Source organism: Sporobolomyces salmoneus, assembly GCF_050403485.1.
Source record: "Sporobolomyces salmoneus JCM6883 DNA, S_salmoneus_JCM6883_v1_ctg28, whole genome shotgun sequence".
Lineage (NCBI taxonomy): Eukaryota > Fungi > Basidiomycota > Microbotryomycetes > Sporidiobolales > Sporidiobolaceae > Sporobolomyces > Sporobolomyces salmoneus.
The window spans coordinates 56,852-76,196 of record NW_027481135.1 but is presented as its reverse complement, the minus strand read 5'-3'; the positions used below and the strand labels follow the sequence as shown (position 1 = coordinate 76,196).

Genomic DNA, 19,345 nt, shown 5'->3' with positions numbered 1-19,345 from the left:
GAGGGCACAGAGCGCAACGGGAACTGAGCGTATCGATCGTACGTCGGAATTTCGGTACTACATCGCCTCCTCCACATACAGCGGGACGAACGGGAACAGGAGATTGAGGACGAGACGTTGGAGGAGAAGATACGACTGGAGCCTGTCGAGGTCATTACGAGCAAGCTCCGACGGGTCTACACGACACCCGTCTCTGTTCTGATATCTCCTTCATGCTCTTCGTTCTTTACCCACCAAAGTAACGAAGGGAACCACGAGAAGCTCAGCTTCGACGTCTCCCTCTCGATCCTTCTGTTTCGCCCAATCTGACATGCCTGAATGGTGTATAGCTGTTTCCGCCTAGTCAAATACCGGTAGCTCCCTTCCGTAGGTGCTCGAGAGCGAGTTGAGGACGAGGGAAGCCGAGAGAACATGAGCGAACAAACGGGTCGTGAGAGAGAGCGTTGAGGTCAGCGGCCGCTTCGGTCGGAAGCGCCGAGGTACCGAACGTCTTGCTAGAATGTCGTAGTGCAGGAACCTATCCGAGTCGAAATTGGTTGAGTGGAGAGAGACGAGGAAGCGCTCTCTCTCTCTTTCCCTCTTCCAAACACCAGCTCTCGGCCTGATCTCCCTTGTACAAACACACAGTCAAGTTTGATCAGTTGCCCACCTACTACTCGACCACTCCTAGCAACAAACCCTCTCTCGACTCGACTCGCTCTCTCCCGCTCGAACACTCGTGAACCCGAATCACTCCCCTCAGACTGCGAACTCGTGTTTAGAGTCGGCGTAACTCCTCCCCTCGGCCCGTCATGAGGCTAAAGCGTACTCCCAAGCGAGGCGGTTCTGCCAATCCTGGGATCGCCAACTTCATCGACCAAATACAACGAGTGCCGCAAGATGAACTCCCTTCCCTCCTCGATCCACTCGTCAAGGAAGGCTGGAAGTGGCCTCGTAGCGACATGCAACATTGGATCTACCCCCTCAACCGATTCGACGAAATCCTCGAACAAATCATCAAAGATTACGACCTCTCCGACATGGAACACTGTCAGACCAACGATTTCACTCCCCGAACGAAGCAAGTCTTGTTGAGTATCCTGGCGTTCCAGAAACTCTTGTTGGAGAACTCGACGAATCGCAAAATCTTCAACGGTTTCGATGTGAGTTCTTTCTTTCTCTCTCTGTACCGTCGTCGACTAGGACGCTGACTGTGCCTCTCTCGACACGACATCAGCGAATCAATGATCTTCTTCAATCGACCGACGTCGAAGTCCTCCTCGCGACCCTCCGACTCGCCCTCCGTCCCGCTCAACAATATTCTTCGATCAATTCATCCCTCAGCAGCATCTCATTCTCGGAAAAGCGTTTGCTCAGTCTCGCTCAACCATGGGGAACTCGAGAAGATGGAATCGATACGGTCGACATCGCCCAGGACAAGACTCTCGAAATTCCGTTGGAATTGCAAGAACCGGAATGGCAATTCTATCGCAAGAGCTCGGAGGGAGGAGACGCGGCGAGCGAGGACACGAAGGAGAAGGGAAAGGAAGTCGAGATGGAAATCGAACAAGCTGAAGCACCGGGAGTACAATCGACTCCTGCACCTCCTCGACGCGCAACTTCTTCTCTCGTTCCTCTCCCTCAAACCCCGGCGACTCCTGCTGTCGTTCCCGCTTCGACTTCGACAGGATTGAGTTCGAAACTCAGTGAAGGTCTCACGAACATTCATCTACCAAATCTTCGAACGACCGACAAGAACACGGTCGACGTTCTGCTCGACTTGATCGAAACTCATCGAATTCCCGAACCGGTCCGACTCGACCTCTTGCAGAAGATCCGAATCGGCAAAGCCCTCTCGTCGTCCAACCCCTCAGAACGTCAAGCACTCCTCGTCGTTCGACTTCTCGCGTTGAGCGTTTTCGCTCACGCTCAACGGGAAAGCGTCGCTCAAACGAAAGTCTTCCTCTACGAACCCGAACTCATCCCTCAACTAGCCGAGTTACTCCACCCGGATCAAACTGGAGTATCTTACGAAGTTCAAGCCGCGGCGTTGTACGCTCTCGAGGCGTTCGCGAGGTACAAGGGGAAAACTCTGGAGGTAGCGAGCGCACTCAACGCGAGTGTCAGTCATGGAGTTCTCATGCAGCTCATCAGGCGAACTGCTACTGATCTCGAACGAGAAGATTGTAAGTTCTTTCTTCTCCCCCTCGAGATAACTCCTCCTGACTTACGATTCTCTTCTCTCTCTCAGCGAAAGCTACTCCCGAATTCGTCGATGCACTCTTCAACCTCCTCACTTACATCAACATGCATCAAAACATCGGAGCGATGGTGATCGGAGCCGGCATCGTCAACGCTCTTCTCGAATTCGTCAAGAACCATCGACGTGATCGATTCATCCCGACTTCGAGAGCGATCACCCTACTCGACGGGTTCCTGTACGGTTACACACAAGCTTTCACAGCTTACATCGCCGCAGGAGGTTTGACTGTCTTTGTCGATCGAATCAAGGTGCGAACAATTCCAAGGAGAGTAAGCATTTGTTTCGCAGATACTGATACGACTCGCGCTTTACCACTGTAGTCCGAAGTCGATACAGCCGTCGAAGAGTTTGGAGAACAAGCGAAATCAGCCGAGCCCACAATCAAGGAAGAACCAACCGGATTCCTCTCGTTCAGTCGAGGTACTCTACTCAAGAACATCCTTCGCGCGACTCAACGTCTCATGACGACAGCGGGGACGACTGAAGGACTTCGGAACTTGATCGACACGAGCTTACTCGGTACAGTGAAGAAAGTGATGGAAAATAGAAGGGTGTTCGGTCCTCAAGTCTTTAGTTTCGGTAAGTTCTCCTCTCTCTTGCCTTTACTCTCGGAATATCCATTAACTCGACTCGATCTTCACGTGATTAGCTACGAGTATCGCAACTTCTTTCGTTCACAACGAACCGACTCATCTCGCTACTCTTCAAGAACACAAAGTTCCCGACGCCTTCTACGATTCTCTCGAAGGAGTTATCCCGGAATCGATCGAAGTCTTACAAGCTATCCCTCACGCCATGGGAGCTTTCTGCCTCGATCAAGCCGGTATCGAACAACTCACTTCTCGATCTCTCATCACGGCCTACTTCGACCTCTACCTCTCTCCTCCGCACGTCACCATCCTCCGAGATCGAGACAGTGCGGTTCTACTCGGTGGAAACATTGACGAACTCGTCCGTCATCAACCTTCGCTCCGAGAACGAGTCATGTCGAACATTATCCGAGTTTTCGAAGAGATCAAGAAACGCGGTCAGGAGTTCGTTCAACCGGAAGGAGAAGTCGGCTACTCATTACTCCCTGCAAAGAAGGGAGACGACGAGATGGCGATCGAGGAAGCCGACTCGACCGAACAGACTCAATCTGCGAAGGACAGGAAAGCTGAACAGAAGAAACGAGACGAGGATGGCGAGAAAGAGAACGATGTCACGATGATGATCGATGTGTTTGGTCGAGTGAGTTTCATTGTTTTCCATGCGAGAATTCGAGACGGTGAGCTGACCTGCTTTTTCGTCTCGACTCCGACAGTTCCTCGAAGGATTGTTCCAGAATCTCGGTCACTGTCAAGAGTACTTCAAACAAGAGAAAGCGTTCACGATTCTCCTCGACTTGCTCGACCTTCCCTGCTCGCCCGCCTTGATGCAAAAGAATGGAGGATACGGTTCGATCGTCGCTCTCTTCCGCATCGCGACTGAAGTCCAGGCTTTCGGCGCCCTCGAGGCGATCCTCAAGCGAACTGAAATCTGGCTTGGAAAGACGGAATGGTTCTGGTCGAGAAGGGATGGTCAAAAGGAATCAGTTTTGGGCAGTATGGTCAATCCTTGTGAGTCTCTTGTCGAAATGCGTTCTTCGTAGAGAGAATTGTCACTGACCTCAAGAATGTCGGTCCTCAGCTCCCGAAGACCTCGCCGAGCAAGCAGACAAGTTCCGTCAGGTCTCGATTCTACTCTCCCACGTCACTCTCCTCTCCGACGTTGTTCTCAATCTCAGCTACTCGAACGGCAAGGTCGCGACATCGGCTCTCAAGGCGTTCACCGGCGATGGAGCAGGCACTCTCGACAAGATTGGGAGGGTGTACCGACAGTGCACCTGGGAAAACGTTACGATTCGACCGACGTCGTTCTGGACCGGAGAAGCGAGCAAAGCTTCGACTGAAGAATCGACTGCACAGGCTGTCGAGGATTCGTCATCAGGAGGAGGAGGAGTAGGAGGAGCGGCTCAATCAGGTCCTTCGAGTGAGCGTCAACTCGAGAAAGAAGCCGAAAAGAAAGCGGTCGAAGCGATCACTACTCGTCCAACTCCCGAGTCTCCGAATATCAAGCTCGTTCAAGATGTCGTTCAAGCTTTCACGACTGGTATCACTCCCCTCCTGACGACCCTCATCAAGTTGCTCCTTCACCGTCGAAGCGCCGACATGGCTCATCGTCGAGTCGCTACCGATGTCGCTCATACTATCGGTAGTTTCATGAGCGACACGCTCAGATGGCCGGAGGACGAGCCCGACGCTTCCGAACTTCACGTCAACATCGCCTACTCAGCTCAAAGCTTCATCCTCATCACGAAACTTCTCTTCGACGAACGACCGAATATGACCGGACTCCAAACATTCCTCCTGAAGGCGTTCATGGATTGGGGAGGACTCGAATACTACCTTGAACTGCTCGGCAAATTCCAAAATGTCGCGACCGACGCATTCGCCTCTTCCCCTTCTGACGACAGTACTCCTTCTCCCCTCGTGATCCCCGTCTTTGGAGGATTGAAAACGGCGCTCGAACTCCTCAGCAAGCTCACTTCGCAGAAGACGATCCTCGAAGCACCTCAAACGGCTCTCATGATCACTCGAGAGAAGAACCCGATGCATCCCGACTTTTTCGATGCTCACGCCTTCATCGTTCGCCTTCGTCACGAGACCTTACCCGTTCTTCGTCGAATGTGGGAACAACCTTGGCTTCGTCGATGTCCCGTCAACGTCGTTCGAAACCTCGTCTCGACTCTCGTCAATATTCTCAAGGCCGAAGGAGAAATTTCCGTCGACCCTTCTTCGCGAGGAGGAGGAGGAGATGGAGTCGAAGGAGGTCGCAGTCTCGGTCAAATTCTCGGAGCTGGTGGACTCGGAGGTGCTCTCAACGCTCTCGGCGCTGCACTCGGTGCTGGTCCCGCCGGATTAGGAGGAATGCTCGCTCAAGGTGGAGGTCCAGGAGTTCCGAGAGGAATCGGAGGTCCTCCTCAACCCCCGACCCCTCTCGTTCCGGACGAAACTCGAATCTCTCAACTCGTCGACATGGGTTTCCCGCGAGGAGCGTGCGAGACTGCGCTTCGTCGCTGTCGAAACAACATCGGCCTCGCGACGGAGTACCTCCTCCAACATCCAGACATCGTCGGCGCCGCTCGAGCTGATGAAGCTCGTGCTCTCCTCGAACCTGCTCCCGCCGAACAACCCGCCCAGGCTCAAGCCGAAGGAGGAGGAGGAGGAGAAGCCGAAGGAGGCGAAGGACCGCAAGACGTACCTCAAAATGCTGAACAACCTGCGACAAACGAAGGGGAACAGCAACCTGAGCCAGTCGATCCTCAACCTGCTCCCGCTCAAGACGTCGAAATGGATGATTCTGCTGCGACAAACGAATCCGAGAACAAGGAAACTGAGGATCAGGAGAAGAACGAGGACAAGAACGAAACGAAAGGACCTTCTGCCGCCGAAATCCTGGAGCAAGCCCGGAAACGCCTCACCGAGGCTCGCGAAGAGCTCAAACCTCAATTCCTCGATCGCGCCCTCACTCTCGCTGAAGATTACGGAGATCTGGTATTCGACATCAAGAACGTTTACAGTCTACTCACGGCCTCGAACGAAAAGGGTACTCCCTCGATTCAACCCCTCCTTGACCAACTCGCGGATTACAACGGCGAAAAGGACGTTCCAGGCGAGAAAGCCGCTGCGACTCGACTTCGACTTCTCGCTCTTCTCACAACCGATGCAGCGTACCGCGAAACGATCGAACCCTCTCGAGAGGCCATCATGTCGTACATCGTTCGTCTTCAAGCGGCTTACCAATCGACTCTCCCTGCGAAAGCATCCCGTCCTCTCTGGCTCGCTTCGACGATGCTCATCGCCGACTCGCTCTTCTCGATTCAAACCGTTCCGAAACCGACCGAGATCCTCGCTGAAGGAGTCGAAGTTCCCTCGTTGGAACTTATCGCTCAAGGACCCGCATGGAAGGAGCAACGCAAAGCTTTCTTCGACCTCTCGATGGACGTTCTCGAAAAAGGAATTTCGACTCGCGAAGTATTCCTCTCGACATTACGCCTTCTTCTCGTTCTCACTCGAGATCACGCCGTCGCCGCCTCTTTCGCCGAACGCAACGGACCTCGCCTACTCTTCAGCGCGTTCACGGAAGAATCCCCCGAGACGAAGGGTTGTCGCTCTTACGTCGTCATGATCCTTCGACATGTCATCGAAGAACCCTCGATCCTCAAGCCGATGATGGAACGAGAAATTGAAACTTGGTTCTCGAACGGACGATCAAAGGTACTTCCTCTCCTCTTTTGACTGTTCAACTTGAAACTCCAAACTGATCCTCCGCCGATTCGCTCCATCAGGTTGCCGATATCACTGGCTTCCTTCGAGGAATCAGCTCGGTCGCGTTCCGAAATACCGAAACTTTTCTCGAAGCAGCAAAATCGACTCTCAAACTCGTCGCCGCCGATGCACCACATCACTACCACGTCTCTCTCCTCAAAGACCCTGCTTCCGCCCCGAAGCACTCGGATAACGATGCTGTTTCTTCGATCAAATCACCACTAGCTCAAGGAGGAGGAGGAGGAGCAGAAGACTCGACGACCGCGAATACGGGAGACGCGACAATGGACGATGCCGCTGTCGCCAAAGTTGCAGCTCTCGCGAGATCTCTCACCCCTTCCCCAGCCGCGACTGAGTCGACGATTCATTTCCTCATGGCTCAAGTCCTCGAGTCGAGTAAAGGTGCACTCGCTCCGATCCCTCTCCCTGAACCCGTTCAAGAAGGGACTGATGAGGACGCGAAAGGAAAGGAGAAGGAGAAGGAGGAGAACGACAACCCTGCCCCCTCTGATTCATCTCCTTCTTCGAAACCCGACAAGGACGCTCACATCCCCGGAGACGTTCCCCTCGGCGACTTCTATCAAACCGCTTTCACGCTCGCCTGTATCTCGGAACTCGTCGCGGCGTACAACCCTGCCAAGGCGAGTTTCCTCACCTTTTCGACTCGAAAGGGCGCATCGAGCAACAAGGAGGTCATCGCGGCGAGATCTCGTTCTGGGTTCCTCTACTTCCTCCTCAACGACCTCGTTCCCTCGGCGGGACTCAACCCGACGTCCGACTTTGACACGAAACGACGCACGTCGCTATGGGGATGGGCTTCTCTCGTAATCGTCGGGCTCTGCTACGATTCGACGGCAGCGTCGTTCGCTGGGAGTGGAGGCGATAAGGATTCGGCTCAAGAGATCACGGTCGTCCGCAAAGCTGTCCTCGACGCAGTCGCGAGGGCCTATCGTGAGGCGATGGCGTCTTCGGAACCGACTGAAGTTCGTTACGCTCGATTGAGCGCCCTCTCCGACCTCTGTCACCGACTCCTCACGGCTCGACCTTTCCCTCACGTCAACAAGGCTCACTCTGAGACTTCAATGCAACTCGCAAAGCTCATGCTCGAAAAGAATTTCGCTACGATTCTCACCAACGCTCTCGCCGAAGTAGACCTCAACTTCCCGAATGTCAACACACTCATCAACGCGATCCTTCGACCTCTCGAAAACCTCACCAAAATCGTTACGAAAGTCGGTCGAGCGAAAAACGCTGGTCCGGCGAGAAACCGATTCTCCGACGATTCTTCCGACGACGACTTGTCATCAATGAGCGACGACGATGACGACGACGATCAAGACGAAGACGATTTCGACAGCGATGAGGAACAACAAGAAACTCCCGACCTCTATCGCAACTCTGCTCTCGGAATGTATGAAGGAGAACTCGAAACTGGTCAGCAAGATGATCAATACATGACTGGGGAAGATTCTGAAGGGTACGACGAGGATGATGAGATCATGGAAGAAATGGAGGACGCTGGATTGGAAGGATCTGATCTCTCGGATGCTTCAGACGATGAAGACGAAGACGTGAGTTCTCTTCTTTCCCTTCGCTCTTTCGCTGAGAGTCTATGCTTACCCTTGTTCGCACTTTTCTTGATAGGACGAGGGCTCGATAGCTCAATTCGATGACGAGGATATGGAGGATATGGAAGACGAAGACGAGTTTGGAGAAGGAGGAAGCGCGATCGGACCCTCCGACATTGAAGAAGAACACCTCATCGAAGCCGACTCTGACGACGACCAAGAAGAGATTCTCGAAGCTTTCGAGGATGGATTCGACGATGAAGGAGAAGAAGGAGGATTCCTCGAAGCGAGCGAAGATGGAGAAGGAGAGCGACACGGTGACGAACTCGTCTTTGAAGGAGCTGCACCGATTCAAGCATTCGACGATGAAGCCGACATCGATGACGGAAACGATAGCGAGGAAATGTTCACCGACGAAGAAGACGCCATCACCGGAGAACTCGAATTTGACCCAGAAATGACGGAACAACTTCGAGCTCAGTCGACCGCTCAAGCTTATGGTTGGGATCCTGTCACCGGTGGAGATGGAAACGGTAACCGAAGGAACCGAATCATGAGTGAGTCCTCCCTCAGTTCTCTCCTGAACCTTTCGACTTTCGCTGACTCCTCATCCGCAATTGTTTAGACGAAGACATGATGCAACTCAGCGACGCCGGAATGTTTGATCGACCTCGACAAACTACCCACGCAGCTACTCATCCTCTCCTCGTCGAAGCTCCCGCGACCGAGTCCGCTGCCGCTGCAAACTCCCGTCGTTCGCGTGGAGGAGCTACTTCTCGAGATTCTCCCGCATACCAAGAATGGGTACGATCTATCGAGGCGATGCTCGGACCGAACGGTCTCAACACTCTCCAAGACGTCCTCGGTTCTCACGGTCTCTCTCACCTCAGCGGTCCCGATCAACTTCGAGTTCAACTCGCGCCTGGACCGAATGGAGGAATGGCAGTCGTCATCGATCCCTCCCCAGCTCTTCGCAACGGTACTCAAGGTATCGTGCCCGAAGAACCTCAACCTGCGAGAGCTTCGGCTGGAACTAGTTCTCGTTCGGCGGCTCGTCAAATTTCGGATCGCATCAACGCTGCCTCTGCCTTCCTTCCCGTTCAAACGAATCAACGTTGGCAAGAAGAAGGTCGAATCCTACAAGGTGAACTCTCTTCGATCGATTTCTGCTCACGCGCTCACTCACTGACTCGGTTTGCCCTCTGTCGAAGGTTCCGTTCTCACGGCTGAACGAGTAGCTCGACTAGTCAACCACCTGATCAACATTCTCCACCCTCCCGCTCGTGAGATCGCCAAGGAAGAAAAGAAAAAGGAGGAGGAACGTCGCAAAAAGCGAGAGGAAGAAGCTGCCGAAATCGCAAAGAAGGAAGCCGAAGAGCGAAAGGTTCGTGAGGCCGAAGAACAGAAACGTAGAGAGGAGGAGGAGGAACGTGAACTTGAAAAGAAGAGAAAGGAGGAAGAGGAAGCTGCCGAAGCAGAGAGTCGTCGTCGTCAAGAACAAGAAGCTATGGAGGTCGATCAACAAACTACCTCCTCGGACGTTCCCGACGATGTCGCTGAAGTCATGAATCTCGCTCGATCTCTCGCTGCTGGTCTCGCCGTCCCATCAACAAACTCTCCAACTCCCGATGCGACCCGATCTGCTACTCCTTCGAACCCTCAAAGTCAATCGAACGCCGAAGCTGGACCTTCGAATCCGAACGCAATGCAGCAAGATGAACCTGCCCCGACCGCGGCCGAACGAGTTACAATCATGATTCACGGAGAAGAGGTCGACATCACCGACACGGGAGTCGATCGGGAATTCCTCGAAGCCTTGCCCGACGACATGCGGGAAGAAGTACTCAGTCAACACTTCCGAGAGACTCGCTCTTCTGGACCTCCTCCCGTCGTACCTTCTCACATCAACGCCGAATTCCTCGACGCGCTTCCTCCCGATCTTCGAGCTGAAGTACTTCGACAAGAGGCCGCCGAACAACGACGTCAAGAAGAAGCTGCATCTCGAGCCGCTCGAGCTGACGCATCGTCCGGCGATCGTCACGAAGAGAACGACGACGGAGACAACAACGATGAGGAGGAAGATCGAGATCGAGATCAAGATCAGGGAGAAGATCAGGGAGGAGATGAAGAAGCGTTGGGCGGTTTCGATCCCGCCGCTTTACTCGCCGGTCTCGTTGGCGGGGTCGCTGGAATTGGAGGACCGTTGGGTGGAGCCGTTCCTCGAATCAGGAGAGTCGCGGGTGGACCTGCGGGAGAACTTCTCGCAATCGGTGGAGGAGGAGCAGGAGGAATCGCTCGAGGTGCGAAATCGACCACCGCAACTGCGAAGAAACCGACTCCCCATCGAGAAGTGATTCAACTTCTCGACAAGTCAGGACTCGCGACTCTCGTTCGACTACTCTTCTTCCCTCACCCTCTCCGTCGCAACTCTCTTCAAAAGGTCCTCGTCCACTTGTGCGAGAACTCGAGAACTCGTGTCGAACTCATCAACCTCCTCTTGACGATCCTTCAAGACGGAACTCGAGACGTTTCGGCCGTCGACAAGAGTTTCTCGCAAATGTCGATTCGCGCAAGCAAGTCTCTCCTCGGCAAAGACAAGGATACGCCAAAGAGAAAGGTTCCCGATACGCCAGGCCCTGTCAGCGTTCTTCCTCACTTCCCGGGGGAGAGCGTACCGAACATGATCGCTCAACGATGCCTCGAAGCCCTCTCGTTCCTCGTCAGCGCGAACGACCAGACCCCTCTCTTCTTCCTCACCGAACAAGAAGTCGCTGTCAACCGTCGTGCTGCGAAGAAGGGTAAAGGAAAGGAAAAGGTGCGATTGATTGACTCGTTCCTCCTAGCATTCAATCGATCTGACGTTGCTGACTCTTTTCTCTCTCTCTCTCCTCAACAGGCTCAACCTTCAAGTATTTTCCCTCTCATCATTCTTCTCGGACTCCTCGAGCGACCTGCTCTCCTCAAGACCCCTGCGATGATGGACTCCCTCACGACTCTTCTCGCGTCCGTCACTCGCTCTCTCTCGGTGCTTCAAAAGAAACCGAAATCGACGGAAACTCCTACTCCTGCCGGTGGAGAAGCTCCTGCGACGTCTTCGTCTACAGCGAATGCGCCCTCTGGAGAAGAAGCGACACAAACATCGCTCGAGGAAGGTACGAGCGAGAAAGGAAAGGAGAAGGAGAAAGATTCGGACGAACTACCTTCGACCGAGATTCTCATCAAGCACCCTCCTCAGATTCCCGAATCGAGCTTGCGCCTCGTCGTCAATGTTCTCGATGCCGGAGAATGCTCGAGTCGAACCTTCTCTCAAACTCTCACGCTCATTCAAAACCTTTCCCACCTCGAATCCGGTCGCGACACGATCCTCGACGAACTCAAGGCTCGCGCCGAGAAGATCTCAAACGACCTCATTCCCGACCTCGAGGAACTCGTCGAAACGATCAATCGAGACGAAACGGTCAGCAGCGCAACTCTTTCCAAATTCACTCCCGCTTCTTCGAGTCAAGCGAAACTCCTCCGAATCCTCAAGACGATCGACTTCTTCGGTACCGCACCCAAGAAAACCAACAAGTCTCCCTCGGACAGGACTCTATCTCCCGAAGAAGAACGAATCAAAGCGTTGTACGATCAACTCGCGACTTCGGATCTCTGGAAACGACTCGGCGACGCCCTTGGTGGTATCGAAGCAAAGTCTGAACTTCTCTACCTCTCGACCGTTCTCCTTCCTTTGATCGAATCTCTTCTCGTCGTCAACAAGTTTACCGATTCGTCTTCGACCGAATTCATCGATTTCACCACGGCTCATTCAAAGATTCTCAACTCGATGGTTCGCCAGAACCCTTCGCTCATGAGTGGTTCGTTCGCTGTCCTCGTACGAAACTCGACCATGCTCGACTTTGAGAACAAGCGATCAGTGAGTCATCCCTGTTCTTGTTCCATCGAGACATCCTCGAGAATCGCATTGACACTTTTTGGTCACAGTTCTTCTTCTCGCGCCTTCACGACAGGAATCAACGACAACGAGGTCACTACGGCACGATCAACTTGAACGTTCGACGTGCTCACGTTTTCGAAGATTCTTTCCACGTGCTCCAACGCAAATCGGGAGACGAGATCAAATACGGAAAGCTCAACGTGAAATTCCACCACGAAGAGGGAGTCGACGCAGGAGGAGTCACGAGGGAATGGTTCGGAGTTCTCGCTCGACAAATGTTCAATCCCGACTATGCTCTCTTCCAACCTCAAGCTGCCGACGCGTTGACTTATCAACCGAACAAGGTGAATAGTGACCGCTTTCCTTGAGTCTGCGAGTTTCAACTGACCTCGTTCTTTCGTTGTAGTCGTCTTCGGTCAACGAAGAACATCTCGCGTATTTCCGTTTCGTCGGTCGAATCATCGGTAAAGCGCTGCACGACCAACGAATCCTCGAAGCGTACTTTTCTCGTTCGGTCTACAAGCACATGCTCGGGAAACCGGTGGACCACCGCGACCTCGAATCGATCGATCCAGAGTACTTCAAGTCTTTGACTTGGATGCTCGAGAACGATATCGAGGGCGTGTTCGAGCTCAACTTTTCCGTCGAAAGAGACGAGTTTGGTGTCGTCGAAGTTATCGATTTGATCCCGAACGGTCGCAACATTCCCGTCACGAACGAGAACAAAGCCGAATACATTCGATTGGTCGCAGACCAACGTCTTTCGATTGAAATCAAGGACCAGATGGATGTGAGTTCTCTTTCCCTCTCGGAATCTCTACTGTGCGCTTCCGTAACTCGTCGTGCTGATCCGATCAATCACGTTTGTGTGCGCGAAACAGGCTCTTTTGAAGGGACTTTACGAAGTCGTTCCGAAGGATTTGATGCAAATATTCACTGAACGAGAACTCGAGTTGCTTATCTCTGGACTTCCCGAAGTCGACCCTGATGAGTGGAGAGCCAACACTGGTAGGTCCGAGCCTTGTCGTCTCGCTCAAGAGCTTTGCTCACTGACTTTGTTTTCGTCCTCGTTTTGTTCAGATCTGGTCGGTTACTCTTCGACGGAGCCTATCGTTTCATGGTTCTGGAGAGCAGTTAGATCCTTTACTCATGAAGAGCGTGCCAAGGTGAGTTCCTGCGCCATGCCTCATCGCGCGAGGAAAAGAGACTGACGAAAGGATTTGTAATTCGTAGCTTTTGCAATTCGTTACTGGTACTTCTCGAGTACCTCTTGAAGGTTTCGCTGCTCTACAAGGAATGAGGTAAGTTGTATTTCTTGGAATCCCGAAGTTTAAGGGAATTCGAGCTGACACCGAAATAAATACGATTTTCTAAGCGGAAATCAAAAGTTCAACATCCATCGATCTTCTAACTCGAATGCTTTGCCGACATCGCACACCTGCTTGTGATTTTTCTTTACCTTCAGAATCATCCAAATCCGGGGTCGTTTGAGCGAAAACTGACTTTATCTCGTTGTTTCCTTTTTTTTCTTTCTTTTAGCAATCAACTCGACATCCCGAGTGGTTATACCTCCTACGAGGAGTTGCGCAAGATGCTGTTGCTCGCCATCACAGAGGGAAACACCGGGTTCGCATTTGCCTAGAATTTCGCTACTCTTTCTCTCTCTCTCTCGTTTCCATGTTCTTTTCCTGCCTTTTTGTCTTCGCAAATTGTCTGTCTTGCAATAGCCTCATCTCCCTCGACCTTGTACATACATCGATTCACATACAGCTCTTCAACGCGTCTGGGATCTGTCGGCACTGAATCGAGTCTCTTGAGCTCGGAGCGCACTCAGAACTTAGGAACTGTCCTTCTCCTGCTCTCTTCAATTCAGCTCTTCCCCTCCTTCGCAGCGGCTTGAGGAACGTATTGCTCTCTAGCTATGGGCCGGACGCACGCGAACCGCTACGAGATCAAGTCAGACGTTATGAACCGCAACACGTCTCCTTGACTCGTCCTGCAAGCTCGCACAGTTCAGCAATCACAATCAACTCGCGGGTGCGGTCCTTCATTCGACACGAACGTTCATAGTGTTGGCTCATCTCCCTGGTCGAGCGTAGCAGAATTCAGTGGCGCCGCCGAGTGCTCTCGCGAACTCTGCAGAAGGTTCTCATTGATGCCCCTCGTCTGCTTTTGCGTACGAGCGTACTCCAATGCTATTACTCCCTGTGTGCATCGGTTCACTCCGAATCGCAAAGATTGAGAGAAGCACCGGTATCGCATTCTTGACCCTTTGCTTCCAGCTTTGCCTGGAAGTCCGCATCGCAATCCATATGAGGAAGAGAAATAGTGATTCGATCGCAACGGTAATCGATACGAGAAGTAAAACAGCAACAATAGGGACACAGGAAAAACGAACATCCAATCTTTCAAGCGCGAGGCTCTAAACGGAAAGCAACACAGGTTGACCTTTTAGACCTCCTTCGGTCGAGCTCGTATCGGCGTTACTGGTGCGAGACAGAGGAAGATCCCAAGGTCGGGGTACTAGGGCGACCGGTAAGAGCCATGTCGCAGCAAGGACGACGCCTTTGCCGCCTTTGTTCTGCGATTGAATCGCGGCGTACTCCATGTCGACAAAGTTGGAGATGTATCGAATCTGTAGAGACGCAAGAGTCAGTCTAGCTGAAGAGCTTCATGCGGCACCTCAGGAACGAAAGACTCACGAACGGCGCAATCTCGGGAGCTGGTTGCGAAACAAAGCGCAAAAGTATCAGTATCTGAGTCTTCGACGATGCGATTCTGGGAAGGTTAGAACTCGCCTCCAGCAGCAACGAAAGCTTGAAGGTAGACGAAGAGAGGTTGTTGTATGGAGCGAATCGAAGAAAGCTTTGCGAGCATTGCCGGAGGAAGACTGATCTCGTATCCCCACCAGTCTGAGCGAGAGAGGAACCAATCAGCGTGGAGCACTGAGGACATCATTGTTTCGTCGACTCACAGAGGAACAGTCCAACGGATTCAGCGGGTGCGACAACCTCGCCTCCTTGACCCTTGAGAGCTCTGACGATAACCCCACTCGAGTCTGCGAGAGCTTCGAAGGCTCCGCTCTTTGCGCTCGCCAGGCCGGCAAAACCTCCTGCACTCGTCGGGATCGACGTGGACGAGAATGTGGCAGCGGAGAGAGGTTGCTGAGCGTGATCCGAAGCAGAGTCGGATACCTCGATCTTCTTCAAATCAGCAACGATAGTCCTGGCTTTAGCCTGTGTCACTCGGCGAGTACACGCATGTCAGCGCGCGTGCTGGGACCCTCATTGAGCTTCATTGCACTCGAAAGATTGCTTACAGGTTTGAGCAAATCCGATTTCAACTTTTTTACTGCTTTCGTTTGCTTCTTTCCTTCCCCATGACTGATCGGTACACTACCCGTCATGACTACGCAACATACCCTTGCTTGGTGTCCGATTGAAGCAGAGGTCTTTGTCACGGGTCGAGCCGGGCTTTTGAGAGCGAGTTGAATCCGTAACGAAGTGAAGGGAAATCTAGCTGGTCGATGCCGTGTACTGGTAGTGGACGTCTTTGGTTTATCGCGCGAGTCCAACGTAATGGTAGGAGCCGAAGAATCGGACAAGTTGAATGAAGATTGGGGAGAACCTGCCGGATCGAGCGACATTGAGAGGTTGAAGAGCTCAGATACAGAGCTGGTATGACAGCGGTACAGCTGCGGCGGGGCCGCACGAGGTGAGGGTTGAAGAGCAAGAGAGGCTTTGAAAGTTGCGCGAACAGTGCGGCAGCTCGGCAGTAAGGGAGACTCTTCCTCAGCTGTCTGGCCAATATCTGGCATTGCTTATAGTACAGTCAGTATGGACTAGGTCTTGTGTCGGAGCACGAAAAGTGGAGATTTTTAATCGGCGCTATTGCACACCAGCTTCGCTCGACAGAGTGCGTTCGAGACCGTCTTTCCCTCAAGTCACTATGATGCGCGACAGAACAACGAAAACACGATAAAGGAAATCTAACTTCGTACCCGTCTCGCCTAAAAGTTCACCTTCTTCCCGTGCGCCATCGCGAAAGCTCATCACTCCTAAGCAACCAATTGCCAACCTTCTCAGACGCCTTGAATCTCACAAATTATGTCCCTACCCTGTCATAGACGAGCTTCGAGACTAGGGACGCTTCTCTTCGATTTTCGTAAACTACATCCCGATCCTCTTGGCGGAACACGCTGGTGCCGAAAGGGTGTCTAGATAGGTTGGCGAAGGCGAGCGGACGAGAGCGGGATTGAGGACCGAGATATCTTGCCAGACGGAGTCGGGTGCGAGCTTGAACGAGCGATTCATGACTTGAGCCGAAATCGTTAGACTACTTGAGGCGATGGACAAGATGTCTCGCCCGCGCAAGAGTCTCTGTTGACAGTACCACAGTCTCATCAGCTCAAAGTGGACCTGACGAGGCTTGCGCAGTGGAACATACTCACGGAGCGAAGTTCTACGAAGGATTGCAAGAACCAGTTTGATTTGCCTCGTCTCTGAGCTTTTCATCCTCGGTTCTCAGCCTTTCCATCTTCCCCCATATCCCTCTCTTGATCAGGATCAGTCCTACGTCCCTTCCCTCGCTCAGAGATGATCTATTTCCTTCTTGATTCCCGTCAAGTTTCCATTCTCGCGCCTGATCCAATACGAGGTTCCCTTGCGGATCGATACAGACAAAGATCCCGATGAACTGGCGCGAAGTAGAGGGCACGGCGAGTCTAATTGTGCTGCCGAGAAGTGAAGTGATGAAATCGATGGAACGAGTCGAAGCTGGAGCAGGCTTGAGTGAGTTGGGGGCAGGGATCGGGGGTATTTCGTATGCTGTTGCTCCTTTCATGCTGGCTCCAGGCGGATGATGACCTTGTGTGAAGTTGAAGATCATGATCAAAAATCTTCGAATCTTCCTTCTGACTTTCTGTTCCCGCTCCTCATCTGCCGATAATGTCGTCGATCAAGCGACCATCGGAGCAACCTACGAAACGCACACGCAAGAACAAAAAAGCTCGCAAGAACGCAGGCGAGACTCCAGAGCCCGTAATTTTGGGTTCAACTTCAACTCGTTCTTTAGCTCAACAGAAGAATGAGGAAGAGCTCGAATTAGAAGAAGCAGTGTTTGGTCACAGAACTGAAGGTACAGAGACCTTGTGGGATCTCGCAGAAGAAGATTTGGGCAAAGGCAAGGGAAAGATGAGGGAAGAGTTTTCTGAGGGAGAGGAAGACGCGGAGCTAGAGGAAACTGGGCTAGAGAGACTCAAGGATGATAACGTACGTAGTCCTTGCCCTCCTGGCGAACGCGATTGAGCTGACGTTGTGGAATTTCACACTCGTAGCTCTTCTTCTTCGACGCTCCACTACCAGTTGAAGGTTCGAAGGAGTTATCGCCAAGTCCAGATGAAGTATCTCTCATCGGAGGCGACGAGAGTGATGAAGATTCGGATTCGGAATCAGAAGAAAGCGATTCAGACGCTCTGCAAAAATCAGTTCTCAAATCTCGCAACATTCGACAAGCTGCTTGGTACGATCCTGCCGACGAAGAATTACAGATCAGTCTCCAGGGTCAGAAACGACTACGAAAACTTAGGGATGCGGCCGCAGAGGATGTTGTCAGTGGACTCGAGTATGAGAATAGGTTGCGAAGACAGTGAGTTAGCTCGAAGCCGACCTTACTCTCCAGATCCATTGTATTCACCTACTCGCTTTTCACACAAGGTTCGAGAAACTTCATCCTACACCTCAATGGGCTCTCGACGCTCGTCGCAAGATTTTGCGAAAACGAGCTGGACAAGTTCAACGCGGCGGCAACGCAGCGCTTTTGGTTGACTCTGACGTTTCAGATGCCGACACGAACTCGGAAGACCGTGACAGTGCAGACGAGAAAGACGAGGCGGATGATTTATTCCGAAAAGCGACGATTGGAGGTCAAGGGAAACGAATCAAAGGTGGACGATTGGAACCTGGGGAGATCGACATTGACAGGGTCAGAGATGCGAACCAGCATGACCCGAAATCTGTCAGCCTTTCCTCGTTCTGTCTCTACCGAGGGGCATTGCTCACAGCTCGTTCTGCGTTTTTGTTCAACAGGCTCCGATTGTTGAAATCGGTTTCCACCCTCGAGCTCAAGTTCTATTCTCGACCACTTCGGATCGACGGCTCCGACTGTTCCAGATTGACGGCACCGATAACCCTCTACTCCAGTCACTTCACCTTCCCGAACTCCCCATCTCCTCAGCCGCTTTCCATCCTTCTGGTTCTTCGATTCTCCTCACCGGAAACCGACCTTTCTTCCTATCTTACGACTTGCAAACTGGTCAAACTCTGCGGTCCCCGCGAGGTCTCCTCAACGCGGGCATCGGAGGGTCCGATAAATCTTCGACTGGCGGAGCTGGAGGAATGGAACAATTCCGCTTCTCTCCCGGGGCAGGAGAAATGCTTGCAGTAGGAGGCAGGAGAGGATACGTTCATCTCGTTGACTGGTCCGCTTCAGGTGTTTCGAGAGGGGGTCAAGTCATCGGAGAAGTGAAAATGAATGACGCTGTCAAGGGAATCGCTTGGCAGCGCGAAGGGAAAGAGTTGTTGACACTCGGCGAGAACTCGGAAGTGTACGTCTGGGACGTAGGAACGCGGAAATGCGTTGATAGGTGGAGAGATGATGGAGGATTCGGAGGCAACGGACTTGAAACGAGTCGAAATGGTGAATGGACCGCAATCGGGTGAGCCTTCGATATCACTATTCTTCGCTCTATTAGCATCATGCTGACCCTGTTAATAGATCTTCGACCGGTATCGTCAATCTCTACGACTCGAGTTCGAACGGAACCTATTCGCAAGGAGCTGAACGTAAAGCGAGGAAAGCAGTCGGAAACTTGACGACATCGGTTACGACGATGCGATTCAATCACGACGCTCAACTTCTCGCGCTCGCCAGCAAGACCAACAAAGATCAGCTCAAGCTCGTGAGTTTGAGGTCCATGCTTCCTTGCGGTCGTTTCTCTTCTGACAATCGGTCGTCGCGGTCTCACAGGTTCACCTTCCGACGTGCTCAGTCTTCTCGAATTGGCCAACGCAACAAACTCCGCTTCACCACGTTACTTGTATCGATTTCTCGAAACGAAGCGAGTGGCTTGCGGTCGGCAATCAACGAGGAAAGGTTCTCTTGTACGAAGTCAAGCAGTTTGCTAGGGGATCAAAGGTTCGGTCGAGACGGTGATCGGGAGTTGCACAGAGATTCTGAGGTAGAATGGGATGCA

The 19,345-nt window shown here is 52.6% G+C and overlaps 4 protein-coding genes across 4 annotated transcripts; 2 read left to right on the top strand and 2 right to left on the bottom strand.

Annotated features, from left to right (window-relative positions):
• Positions 1-791: 791 nt before the first annotated feature.
• TOM1 (E3 ubiquitin-protein ligase TOM1) lies at positions 792-13,735 on the top strand (the record flags this gene model as incomplete). The annotated part of the gene is made up of 19 exons (XM_076632588.1): positions 792-1,142; positions 1,217-2,165; positions 2,231-2,490; positions 2,563-2,821; positions 2,892-3,472; positions 3,546-3,840; positions 3,911-6,540; positions 6,612-8,162; positions 8,236-8,716; positions 8,785-9,303; positions 9,371-10,974; positions 11,056-12,072; positions 12,141-12,437; positions 12,500-12,883; positions 12,975-13,101; positions 13,174-13,259; positions 13,327-13,394; positions 13,469-13,537; positions 13,633-13,735. 19 exons carry the CDS (start codon positions 792-794, stop codon positions 13,733-13,735), a joined length of 11,631 nt encoding a protein of 3,876 aa, XP_076487386.1.
• A 780-nt stretch (positions 13,736-14,515) lies between these two features.
• On the bottom strand, positions 14,516-15,739 carry JCM6883_005689 (uncharacterized protein; the record flags this gene model as incomplete). The annotated part of the gene is made up of 5 exons (XM_076632587.1): positions 14,516-14,728; positions 14,796-14,815; positions 14,985-15,005; positions 15,068-15,329; positions 15,413-15,739. The coding sequence occupies 5 exons, from the start codon at positions 15,737-15,739 to the stop codon at positions 14,516-14,518; spliced, it is 843 nt and encodes a 280-aa protein (XP_076487385.1).
• Positions 15,740-16,554: 815 nt separating this feature from the next.
• JCM6883_005688 (uncharacterized protein) lies at positions 16,555-16,935 on the bottom strand (the record flags this gene model as incomplete). Its single annotated transcript, XM_076632586.1, has 1 exon — positions 16,555-16,935. The coding sequence occupies one exon, from the start codon at positions 16,933-16,935 to the stop codon at positions 16,555-16,557; it is 381 nt and encodes a 126-aa protein (XP_076487384.1).
• Positions 16,936-17,039: 104 nt separating this feature from the next.
• On the top strand, positions 17,040-19,305 carry JCM6883_005687 (WD40 repeat domain-containing protein; the record flags this gene model as incomplete). The annotated part of the gene is made up of 6 exons (XM_076632585.1): positions 17,040-17,363; positions 17,429-17,739; positions 17,808-18,108; positions 18,180-18,808; positions 18,868-19,051; positions 19,120-19,305. 6 exons carry the CDS (start codon positions 17,040-17,042, stop codon positions 19,303-19,305), a joined length of 1,935 nt encoding a protein of 644 aa, XP_076487383.1.
• Between the last annotated feature and the right edge of the window lie 40 nt (positions 19,306-19,345).